At 45.6% G+C, this 12,423-nt stretch overlaps 1 protein-coding gene across 1 annotated transcript; it reads right to left on the bottom strand.

The window, feature by feature from the left end:
• Window positions 1-892: 892 nt before the first annotated feature.
• Window positions 893-5,619, bottom strand: SPRY2 (sprouty RTK signaling antagonist 2). Its single transcript, XM_025875301.2, has 2 exons — window positions 5,483-5,619; window positions 893-2,679 (listed from the first exon to the last, which is right to left on the bottom strand). Exon 2 carries the CDS (start codon window positions 2,626-2,628, stop codon window positions 1,681-1,683), a length of 948 nt encoding a protein of 315 aa, XP_025731086.1. The 5' UTR covers window positions 2,629-2,679; window positions 5,483-5,619; the 3' UTR covers window positions 893-1,680.
• Between the last annotated feature and the right edge of the window lie 6,804 nt (window positions 5,620-12,423).

Below are 12,423 nucleotides of genomic sequence, written 5' to 3'. Positions count from 1 at the left end.
TGACTAATTAATGAAGTGACTTATTACAAGTAAGAAAACCGAGATGGGCTGTCACAGCTTACCGTGTATTTGCTCCCGAAAGACAAATGCAAACACACTGGCTTTTTGCGGTATTGCGTCTTTTACCCAAAGTGGAATTTAACAATTTTCTGGATAATTTGATTAAGTAAGACAGGGCCTCTCAATTGGCTTTCTTGGGCTTCAATTATTAGGCCAATATAGGATGAGATTTTACGATATCCAACACCTGAATCAAACCAAGTTATAATTTTCATGTCTTTTCCAACATAAACTTGCAGTATCATGGTGATAATTAGGTCTAAAACCATATAGGCTGGAAAAAACATAGCCATAATCAGCTAAGTCAAGAAAACGTTTTTGCCTCAGTTATAAGCATTGAACTGTGTATACTGCATACCTGACACAGAGGACATTCAAGAAATGTTGAACTAAACTCGTTTTTCTGGTCTTGAATTAGCCTCATGGCTGGCTATTCTTAATACTTAATTCTGTATGTAAAGAAAAAAACCTAATTGTTAATCTTTTAGGGAAGTCTCCCGAATGAATTAGTTTAAGATTTTTTTTTTTTTAAAACATGCAAAACAAAGGAAAGCCAACAGATCTGTAAAAGGGAAGAACAGGAACAATGATCTCAGGATTAATACAGCCGAGTCAAATGCTCGGTTATTTCCCTCCCGATTACTAGAATTAGCTCTAGAGAAAAAAAAAAAAAAAAAAAGAAAAGAAATCACTGAATCTCCCCTTTAAAGAACCTTGTAGATAAGTCAAACTCTTTCAATTGAAAGTCAGTCTTAAAATTAAATGTGGGTTTTTTCACTTCAAAAAAAAAAACAAAACAAAAACAAAGAAAAGGTAAAATAAGACAAAACAGTTGTTTAATTTCAAACGTTAATATATTTTCTATTTTATATTGAACATATGCATCTGTAACCCCTCATTTGCAGCAACTAGCACATCCTCATAAAAGGGGCAAAATTTGTAAGATGCCTCTTAAAATAAATATTCTTTTTTATAAAATAATAAAACTTCAAATAAATATTCTTTACACTAAACAATATGTTGAAAAATTAGAAAATAAAGGTTGAATTTTACTGTAACTGTACAATATACATGAAGTCCAAAGGGAAATCAGAGTCTTACAATAAAGGCTTTCTGTAAGGCAAAATACAATCTAAAAACATACTGATTGGTTCACATTCTTCCGAATGTACAACATATTAGTATAATATTTTGTGACTGTGCCACATAGTATGGCACAACTTGTTTTTCACAGTTGCAAATATTATTGTATATACAAAAATATAGCACATTATCTCTGGAGAAAACAATGGAAAAAAAGTCATTTGCTAATTTACAAATTTTGCAAGTACTATTCACAAACAAAAACTGTGCCTAGGAGTGTCTGTTGCTTTAGCTTATGCAACACATGGGTCCCCAAGTTCTGTATCCCATACTTTGAGCTCCATTAGCTGAGTTCTAACAAGCATATCAGTTAAAATGGCACATGGACAAAAAGCGTTTCACTGCAAACAGCAAAGGATATCCCAACCCTCTATTATTAACAGTGCCAAGATTCTGTTTAGTTGGTTGCATATGTGTTAAAAAAAAAAAAAAAAAAAGGAACAATCCTTATTACTGTCATATTCCTGATTAATGGTGCTATGTTGGTTTTTCAAAGTTCCGGGGTGGAACAGTGGGAACTTTGCAGCAAACTGTGTTTGAGTTTTTACAGCGGCATCCAGGCCTGTTAACCCGGTCATAACACCCCTGGCACAATTTAAGGCAACCCTTGGCTGGAAGGTAACACCATAAACAAGGCAAAAAGAGAGACATGACGCCCATGGCAGACCAACGTGTACAACAGTGAGACTGGCTGCAAGAACACGGGTTGTCAGCACAGTTGTCCTCGTCATCATTAGAACAGTGATAGAAGAGACCTTTCACACAGCACACACAAGTCCCATAGTCGATCACGTTTTGGGCTGAGCAAAGGCACTGCTTGTCACAGATCCAGTCTGATGGCAGAGGCCTAGGGTAGGTGCACTCCTTACACTTGCACTTGCCACAGTCCTCACACCTGTAGGCATGCAGGCCCAAATCTTCCTTGCTCAGGGGCTTAAGCTCACCTGGCTTGAGCTCCGATTTGGGCTGCACACGGATTATCCCATCAGCAACAGGCCCCGAGGAGAAAGATGGTACTAACAGTCTCTGTTCAGAGGAACTGCTGCTGGTACTTGTCCTTGTACTGCTCCGAGACCCCGAGCTGACTGTGCTGATGGACCTGGACAGAGGGGCTCGTGCAGAAGAATGCACCTGTGGGTGCTGGAGCCTGGGAGGCTGGCGGTGCTCGGGCAGACCGTGGAGCCTCTCATGTTTGTGCTGAGCGGAGGGGCGAGGAGCCGGCTTGAGCCCAGGTCTCGGGACCACAGTAGGCCCCTCTGTGTACTCATTGGTGTTTCGGATGGCTCTGATCTGATCCAGAGACAACACGTGTACCTGCTGGGTGAGGGCTTCTCTGGGGTCGGGCTCCCCACGCTGCCTGCCAATGTCACGGGGTGCCTGCAGCAAGGACGGCGACCCGCTGCCACTCTGAGCTCTGGCCTCCATCAGGTCTGGGAAGTGTGGTCACTCCAGCGGGCTTAGAACACATCTGAATTCCTGCAGAAACCAAGAGGAAAGAGCTGGTTTACACTCCAGGATACTTCCCACTCTCCGCCCACCTGAATTAACTCTTCGATTTCCACTCCCCCAGAGAAACAGGATTTGAAATGCAGTGGCCATGGAGGGTTTTAGAATAGCCATACGATCGGGTGCCATGCCAATAAGTAAAAATTATGACCGGGTACTGACAATTCTTTAATCTTGCGATGTATAGTAACACAAAGCTAATCTTTGTTTCAATCATAGAACTGCAAGGTTCAGGTTCAAGGTAAAGATTGTAAGAAAATAACGTTAGAACACAACACTGCTGCCAAAGGATTCAAATCGAGATAGGTTTAACTTTGTCGTAGTCATTTTTGCCTCAAACATCAATAAATGCAGGCTAGAAATCCTTGGTTCTTACTTTGTCTGCTTTTACATCAAATACCTTTAACTATATTTTAGCCAGCATCTTGCAACTTTTTAGAATACCGTAGAATGGATGTGACTTGCAAAAAAGCAAATATTCGCCCCCCCCAAGGATGTTATAAATTTCACAACAGTCATGCATTATTAACTATATAGTAGCAAAAGTTACAAATTAAAAACAAATCCATTCACATCCTATTAGGTGCCAGGAACACAAGAACAACCAGCAACAAGACAGGAACTTATTTTCAACTTCTCAACAACTTGTGGCTCAAATATTTTACAGCTTGATAGCCTGAGAAAGCATCATCTTTAATTCTGTACCTAAAAGACTGTTCTGTTTTAGAAATAAATTATGTCAAAAATCTTAACTGCTGTGCCTGTTTCCAAAAACTTAATAGTTCAGAACCTAAACTGACTGGGGATAACAGGAAGTGTTTCAAAAATTCCTGTCACGTCTCAAATCTATCATTCTGACATGTAATCAATTAAACTGCAAACCCTCTCTAAATTTCAAAACTATCACCCCCTTTGCCAAGTCTACAATGAACAAAAACGGGAAAAAGTGGACCTTTATCCAGTCTCCGATTTTTATAAAAGAGACACTGGCAGGTGACACACGCCTCCCAATTCGGAACAAGGCAGAGCTGGAAACCGGATCTCACTTCCCATAGAAAAGGCGGACAAGACGACGTTGATCTTTGCTTTCACTCCGTTTATCGGCTCTATCAGTGTCCCAACACCGTCCCCAGCAGGTGGGACACAGTCAGAGCCCCGGGGGACTTTCCTCCGGGGAGACTGACACAGCCCAGGGGCCAAGCTGCCCTCCCCCTGCATACAATCCCCAGACTGCCTAGAAGGCGAGGGGCGGGGGTGCGGGCGCCTCCGAAGGGGACGTGCCTTGAAACGCTAGAGCACACTTCCCCCTCCCTACCTCCCGGGTAAAATATACCCCACCCCAGAGAACTGCCTCCCAGCTCCAAGAGGGAGCCACTCCACCCACAGGCAGAGGTCACGCAGCCCATCGCGGGGCGTTCTGGCAAAGGCCCTCGAATGTCGGGCACAGGTTTCAAGCCCCTGATGCCGAAAGCCATGCCTTAGACACACTGCCGGGGCAGAGGTCTAACCCACGCACACTGGTCGACTCCACCATGCACTGACCGAAGGGACATTGCCTGCAATCTGCACACCCCATCTCCTTTTGGATGGAGAGAAAAAGTGAAAGGAAAATTGCTTAGAAAGGGCAATTCCCAGGGCCCCACTGCACAAGCCAGGCGTGCAGGACGCAGATCCCTAGGTTGGAAACTTTCCGCGGAGATTTGCTTGCAGTGGAAAGTAGCATCTTTGGGGGGAGGGGAAGAATTTTTTTTTTAAACAAAAATGATTACAGCCCATTCCTAGCCTCCTTTGCAGCTACCGCCGCCCACTCCCCATGCTTCCCCATTCCCCACCCAGAAAATGCTTAGAAACCCCCATTAAGAACACCGTGTGATCAGACTAAGGATTAAGGGGAAAGGACTTCAGCACGAGGGTGGGGCAAACACAAACCGCTTTGTAAAAACGCACAAGATTCCGAATTCAAGGCAGCAGCAACAAACAAGTAGATCAGTCCATCAAAGGAAGTTAACAACAACAAAAAAACTAACCTCTTTAGCCACCTATTTTCAGGTAATGGAAAACGATCGCGACCGCTTGACGACTTTCTTCCTGTGCTAGGTCAGCCCAATCTTCCAAAAATAAAAAAAGCGTGACCCAAGCCGACCACAGAGAACGGAAAAAAGAGAGCTGCACTTCCGAACCGCAGACGCGGCGCCCGGTGGGGCGACGCTTCCACCCGCACCGGCTCGCCTCTGTAGCCGGCACCCTGCCCATTTTTCACCCGCGGGGTCTCGCTGCCCCCGTGAGGCGAGCGACCCGCGCGCCCTCGGTCCCGCTGGCGGCCCTGCCTCGGGACAGTCTCACCCAGGACTTGCCTTCCCCGGCGAAGAACAGGTTAGAAATGCGGGCGCCTACAAGGGGACATGGAAAACACAAAAGTGTTCCCCCTCCCTCTCCTGCTCTCAGCGCCGAATTCGCGGCCGATGCAGGGCCAGCAGCCGACTCGCGACGAGCAGTCAGCCACCCCAACCCCCCCAGAGCGCGGGCGCGTGGGGTCCTAGGGCTGGGGACACCGTACCCGGCGCGCACTGCAGCCCCCGCCGAGGCAGGCCGAGCCCGGGGCAAGGCAGCTCCACAGGCAGTTCCCTGGATCCCCGCGGGGAACCTGCGGGGTTAGAGAAAGGGAGGCCTGAGGAAGACACAGACCCCACTCCTGGTCCGGCTGCACCTACTCCATGTTGCCCACAACGCGCCGGCCAAGGCGCCAGGAGGGGAAGAGCCAAACGTGCCTCACCGTGATCGCGGCTTTGCACCAACCCCTCTCCGTTGGATTCTCGTCTTCCTGCGATGTGCAAATAAAATCCAGCCCCGATGCAAACTTTTCGCCCCTTCTTTCCAAACTCCTGCTTCAGTCCAAGTTCCGAGCAATCGGCGGGAGGAAAAAAGGAGAGGAAAATCCGAAGCCAAGTCCCCAGCCGATTAACACTCCGGGGTTCGGGGCTGGGGGCGACCCCCCTTCTAGAAACGCACGCGGAGTATTTCCTTTTTCTCAATGAACTGGAGGCCGAAGCGCCAACGGCTAGTCTATTTTCCTGGCAGATGAGCGAAGGAGAAAAAGAAAACCGCCTCAGAGAAAATGTAAAGCCAGATGGCCAAGTCCTGCGGCCGCGTCGCAGCGGAGGCGGCGCGGGGGCGCGGGCTGGGCCGGGCGGGCGCGGGGGCCTGGGCGCTGCGCGCTCCGCCGGCCCCTCTCCTCCGCTCGCGCTGCGCCGCGCGGCTCTCAGCGGTGCAGACTGGGCGTTGGGGAGGCGCGGCGGCGAGGCCGAGGCGGGGGCGGTGGGTGCGGAGGAGGAGGTGAGGGAGGAGGAGGAGGAGGGTCTGGGGCCCGGCCGGGGGGGGCTCGCCGTTGGCCTGCGCCCTCGCCTTTCCGGAGGCAGGGAGCTCTGCGGCGGCCGCGGCAGCAGTAAATGGCGTCATGTGGATCCGAGGCGGAACAGAGCAGTTGTTGTCCCAGAGGATATATCGCATCCGGTCCCAGCTCATTGGCTCCGCGGGGCTACATTCACTCACACTTCAGCGCCCGCCAGCGCTCCGAGCCGCAGGAGGCATTCAAAAGGGCAACCGCGCCGCCCCGCGCGTCCCCAGGCCGGTCCTGCCGCCCGGGCGCCGTCACGCGGGGTGCCCGCGGGGCCGGGCTGGGCACGGCGGGGTCAGTTTATCTAGTTTCAAGGAAACACTGACCTTAAGGTTTCCCCAGAGGCCATGTGGACGAGCCTTAGGCTCGGACTGACTTATGGAACTTTCTCCTTGCCATTAGGAAAAGGGAATGAACCTTGAAAACTAATCCGGGCCACGCAGTGTTAGCATTAGAACAACAAGTTGCAGGTTTTAAGAGTTTATCCGGAATCCATCCAAGCCCATCTCTCCCCTTTTCTGTTCCCCCTCGAGGGGGCGACGGGGAGAGGAGAGGGGGGAGGGGAAGGGGAGCGGGAAGTGAGGTGGGAGGGCTATTGGTTTATTCTTTGTCTACTGGATTAACCCGATTATACACCAGGCACCAGCACAAACCGCCTCCCCCACCTCAGAGCCGTGTAGGAGAGGAACGGAATGCAGATTCGGGTTTCAAGTACTTTATGCTCTGACCGAGATTTGCTTTTGATTGTGTCGCTCTGTATTTTTTAGTTTAACATTAGATTTTATATCTTTCAAGGAGAGTTAGCTACAGATGGAGGTTTTTTGAAGATCGGTTTTGTTTGACACAATAGGTAAAGGAAATTCTACAGTCTAAGCCTTTTTAAAATTAGTTAATAACACAAGACACGGTAACTCAAGGTCGACATGACGGGCTTCTGAAATGGTAGGGGACTCACAATTCCACTGCAGATTTCCTTCACTTAACCAGAAGTCATCCTTCATTTCCGACTCCCCTTGTCACCTAGAACATTTCCCAAGAAGATCCTATTGTACATTTTGAAGATGGTCTGCATTTTCCCACTTAGAGTAGAAATATAAAGCTAGAAAATGCATTGATATGCAGTGCTCTAACTGCTGTTCATTTACTAAGAAACGTGCTTGCACGTGGGAGCACCGGTGGGAAATGAACCCCCCCCCACATACACTCCTCATATTGTATTCTAATAATTTACAGAACGTTTTTACTTCACAGGTTAGTACGGTCAAATCTCCCGAATAGCACCTGCCCTCGTGCGGGGTTAGAGTTCTTGAAATAGTGCTAGGAAAACGTGTTGCTTGATTCCCCGCGTCCAGCTCCTGCTCACATCCGTTTGCAGCTACTCTGACGCTCGCTGCCTCCTCTCGAGCTCGAGCTCTAGAATGTCCCGGGCGCGCTCCCCGCCGCGCTGCGCTCTAGCCCTGCCTTCATGTTTCTCTAGGGCTCTCCCCACTCGCCCTGGGTTTGGAACAAGAGATGGCAGGGGAAGTGGCATGCGTTATTTCCGGGTGCTGGCCTACGTCCCCCACCCTCCACCCCTCGGTGAGGGTGGACGAGGCTACTTCGGTCAGCTCCGCCGTGTCCCTGGGGCTGAGGGCAAGGGACGACCGGGCCTCCACGGCCTGGGCAGCTCGCCCAGCGCCCAAGTCCTTTGAGCCTCGGGGTGAACGCAGGCGCCGCTGCGCTTATGGCCCATCCGGCCACCAGGGGGCGCCCGCCCGGCGCGGGGCTGCGGCTGGGGCTGGTGCAGTCTTAGTACAGGACGAGGGCAGGGGAGGGAGGTTGCTGTCTAAGATGTGTATTAGGCCGGCTGGTTCAAAATGAATAAAAAACAGCTTTTCCTACCATCTCCTGGGACACCTTCCGTGTGGAATACGAGATGAGGTACCTAGGTTCGAAAGAACTCCAGCTTTTACCAATGGGAAGGAGTTGGGGGCCAAAGCCAAGTTGTGCAAGGCTGGTGGGGAACTCGCTTCCCCCTTTGAGGGCAGCAAGTCTCCGGCAGAGCAGGTGGAAGACACGCCTTCTCTTCGTCTTCTCAAACCCCTGCACCCAGTGGCTGCTCCTTAGGAGACACTTGTGCCCATGCTACTCTCCCAGCACTGCAGGAACTTTGCGAAGACACACTGTTCTTGATCAAAGCATAAACTGGAATTTAAATTAGGAGCTTCCGGCTGGTCGGAGCACCTTATATTTTTATTAAGTCAGTAAGGAAGAATCTAGGAATTTATATTTATCTTTCATGAGCTAGAAAGAATCCCATGTAATCTAGCTCTCCCTTCCTTCCCCCACAGCCTCCAGCCTGATTGACTGGAAAAACATTTAACCTATAAGTTAAGCACAAGGTAAAAACAAGAACCTGTTGCATTCTTTCTAACTTACTCTTCATTATTTATTTTATTTAGTGAAATTATTTTTTTTCAGATGTATGCAACAATATATTGTGCCCCAAAATTTCCTTAGTGAATTATAATCCCGGAGAGGAATGATGTCTGTGTGTCTGCATGTGTGTATACACACATAATGAAGTGTTTGGTGCAGCTCTTGCAACGTGTACCCAAATTAATTGTCATACTGCATTCCAAAATTATAACTGGGATTCATTCTGGAAGATACTTCAGAATTATGAAAAAAACATTATGTAAAACTTCACAGTGAAGTCCCATTTTCAAAGGTGTTGTGCAAAGTTCTAGGGAGGGAGCCCTGATGTATGAACAGGCATTGCTATTTGCTGAATACTGAAAAATACTGAATCCATGGAAATTCTTGCTGCACCCATACTTACTCCTAAATTCTCAGTTGTACCAAGTAACATGCTTTCTGAGTCCCAGCTATTGAACAGGACCGTATGTCATACATTTAGGATCTCATCCCTGCACTCATTTTATTTTCTGCATTCATTTATTTGGGTTTACTTCATTTTATAAATATAATTATCCTCAATTTGTTTTTTTAATGAGGCTGTGTGTAAAGCTTTGTGAAGTTTGCCTCCTCTAATTTTTGGTAGAAGGCATCAATAGAGATAATGTAGACATGCTTCTTTACCAGCAGGAATGTTGGCTGAGTTAAGTCAGAATTCCAAGGTTGCATTTCCTCTTCTAAGCTTCTGATTCGTGTCATAGTCATGGGAAAACAGAGCTTTAAACAACTCTAGTTCCAGTTTCTTTGTGAGAGTGACCAAACCACTTGGCCTTACTGGGTTCCCAGTAAGACCCAGTTTTGATAACCAAAGAGAAATCTTGCAGTGATATGATGTGTTTTTGAGACAAAGAAAAATTAATAGTTATTGATTATTTGGTTGTTTTGTTAGTTTTATAACCAAGGCAATTTATTTATGTATTCACACTTAAAACTGGCCCAGAACACAATAGTGTATACTGCTTCCAAGAGTTTAGGTCTTTCAACCATCATTTCTCCTCACATCCCAAATGTAATAGAAAACTTAATTTATGCATTGTCTCTTCTAGGAGGGACCTTCCTAAATTAAAGGGTTTTGCAATAATGGACCTTTTGATTTGGTGGCCTTGGTTGTGGTCATTCAATTTTTGAATTGCTTTGATTTTCCCAAATTCTATTGATACTGCCTCTGGGAGGGGTTGGGAGTAGCTACACTAAAAGTTGCAAAGGAATTCAAAATAGACCACTACAGTTCTTATTTATATAGCCTGAAGAACTGGAAGCAGTTTATCTCTGCATCTAACCTTCTTTGATGATGTCCCTTATCCCTAACCAAACTCAAAGATCTGGAGTTATCCCAGGGTATGAGGAGTGGAGTCTTGATGAGTTGACTTTGAACTGGACTCCGGCTCCTGTAGTCTTGCCTTTTTCCAGAGATCTTATATTCAACCTGAATCCACCTGGTGGTTTCTACTGGTTAATCAATCTTCCTCTTAGATCTATGCACGTTACTACTACAATTTATGCAAAGTCAAATGTGGACTGAGGTTCTCTAACAAGGCAAAACAGAATTTCTTTGCTGGCCAACATTATTTTTCTCATTATATTGTTGCAGGATTTTTTTCCTTTGTCGGGGCCCGCGGTTCTTGGTCATGCCACTTCAAAGAATGAAGAGGTAGACCAGACAGAGTGGTGGGCAGCAAAGCAAGGTTTATTGAGAGATAGCAAAGTGATAGTACAAAGCTCCCAAGGAGGGAGGAGACCCGAAGGGGTTGCCACAGGAGTTTCTAAGTCTGGGGTTTTTATGGGCTTGTTGGCCGGCTATTTCTATCTGATTAAGCCTCCCTGTGCCTGTCATCCAATCAGATTTTTGTCAACTAATTATCATATGGGAAAGGGTGGAGGGCTCCTTCTAGGGTGGTGTAAAATCTTTTTAAGGTGGTTTCTTTGTCTTAGGGCAGGGGCCCCTTGTCCCTACCTGCCTGCCTTCCAATTATCCTTCATCAATATTTCTAATATATTTGTCCCTTGAACTCAAGATTAAGCTTTTTCCTTTGTAGGATTGATGCATGCAAAGAAATTCTAATCAGTAAAAACACTGCATTGTTGCTTTGCCTTTACTTGAATAGCCTGATGTTTGTTTTTCTGTTTGTTTTTAACATATGATCCATTTTGTTTGGGAATCTTTTAAAACCAATGCTAAAGCTTGGGTTATAAACTTATAAATGAAAATCATAAATTAAAATGAGTATTTGGATATTACTGGCCAAGCCTAATAGCAGTAGGAAGATTTTAAACTCTGAACAAATAGGAGGTTTGGGTTTTACGTTTTTCATTATGTGAACACTTGATCAAAAGAGCATAGGAAGTTCAGCTTGTTTTCTAAGGAAGATAGAGTCAAACAGATTCCACTAAAGTCATTCTGATGGTCCAGATGCCACAATATAGAGGATGCCAGCAAGCCCTGACTTAATTTCAGTTAACAAGTCAAATCTAAAAATGTTTAATTTGTTAAATGGAATAAGAGTGCATGCAAATTTAATTTGTTTGTTTCTTTGGACAGGAAGTATTTTGAAGTTACAGGGAATTGTGAATCATTTGAGACTGTTGTGGTGTTATATAGAACTGCTTTTCTATACACACTCTGTGTTGAGTGTGACTCTTTAAAAGGATAGACTATTCCAAGGATCTGGGGAGTGTATATCCGAGCTGCCATGTACTTTTTTCTTTGTTATGGGCTTGAAACTAAAACAGAAAGATTCTCCCCTTTTTCAATCTTAAAAGATCTTTGTAAACCTTAGATGTTCAATAGTACATTTCAATGAATGAATGTAATTAAAATAAGTAAATACTTTTTGTCTTAATTTTGTAACAGCAAATTGTTTTTGAATTTTTTTAATGACAATTTAAGAGTCATTGCACTAGCTTGGGAATTATCATTGTGTTTTGCATAATTATCAGGAAGTGACTGAAACAAGTTTGTTAAGGCCATGACTTTTAATCACTGAAATAGTAAATATTATAAAGTTAAAGAATAAAGTCTTAAAGTCTTTATGGAAGTATTATGCAATAGGAAGGAAGCTTGTAGGGAACATCTATCCTTAAACTATTTAATAAAGCAATTAATAAACAGGCTGATGATGGGTAGTTAGAAAATATAGGTGAAAGTAAACTCTTAGGAAATTTTTACTTTGAAAAGTGTATTTGGCAAAAGTATGATTATATAAATAATTAAAATTAAGTACTAATCTGTAGTTTCAAGTTAAGAAGTTAGCACTGGGTGGACGCCTGGATGACTCAGTCGGTTAAATGTCTGCCTTCAGCTCAGGTCATGATCCCAGGGTCCTGGGATTGAGTTGAGTCCCGTTATCAGGCTTCTTGCTCAGCAGGAAACCTACTTCTCCCTCTGCCTGCCACTTCCCCTGCTTGTGCTTGTGCTCTCTCTCTCTCTCTCTCTCTGACAAATAAATAAATAAAATCTTAAAAAAGAAAAAAAGCACTAGGGTGCTGGGCTGGCTGAGTCAGCAGGGCATGTGACTCTTGATCTCAGGGTTGTGAGTTAGAGCCCCTTGTTGGGTGTCGAGATTACTTAAAAATAAATAAATACGGGGGCGCCTGGGTGGCTCAGTAGGTTAAACATCTGCCTTCAGCTCAGGTCATGATCCCAGGGTCCTGGGATCAGCCCTGCATTGGGCTCCCTGCTCAGTGGAGAGCCTGCTTCTCCCTAACCCTCTGCCCCTCCACCTGTTTCTGCTCTCTTTCTGTCAAATAAATAAATAATCTTTAAATAAATAAATAAATAAATATGTAAACTTAAAAAAAAAGAAGTTAGCACTTTGCTTACTTCTAAGAACACATTTTAAATACAGTTGCAAGAAAGCCACCAA

Source organism: Callorhinus ursinus, unplaced genomic scaffold (assembly GCF_003265705.2).
Source record: "Callorhinus ursinus isolate GAN/ISIS: 27379988/994484 unplaced genomic scaffold, GSC_fseal_2.0 scaffold7, whole genome shotgun sequence".
In the NCBI taxonomy this organism is placed as follows: Eukaryota; Metazoa; Chordata; class Mammalia; order Carnivora; family Otariidae; genus Callorhinus; species Callorhinus ursinus.
Note: the sequence above shows the minus strand (reverse complement) of the source record. Positions and strands in the feature narration are given on the sequence as shown.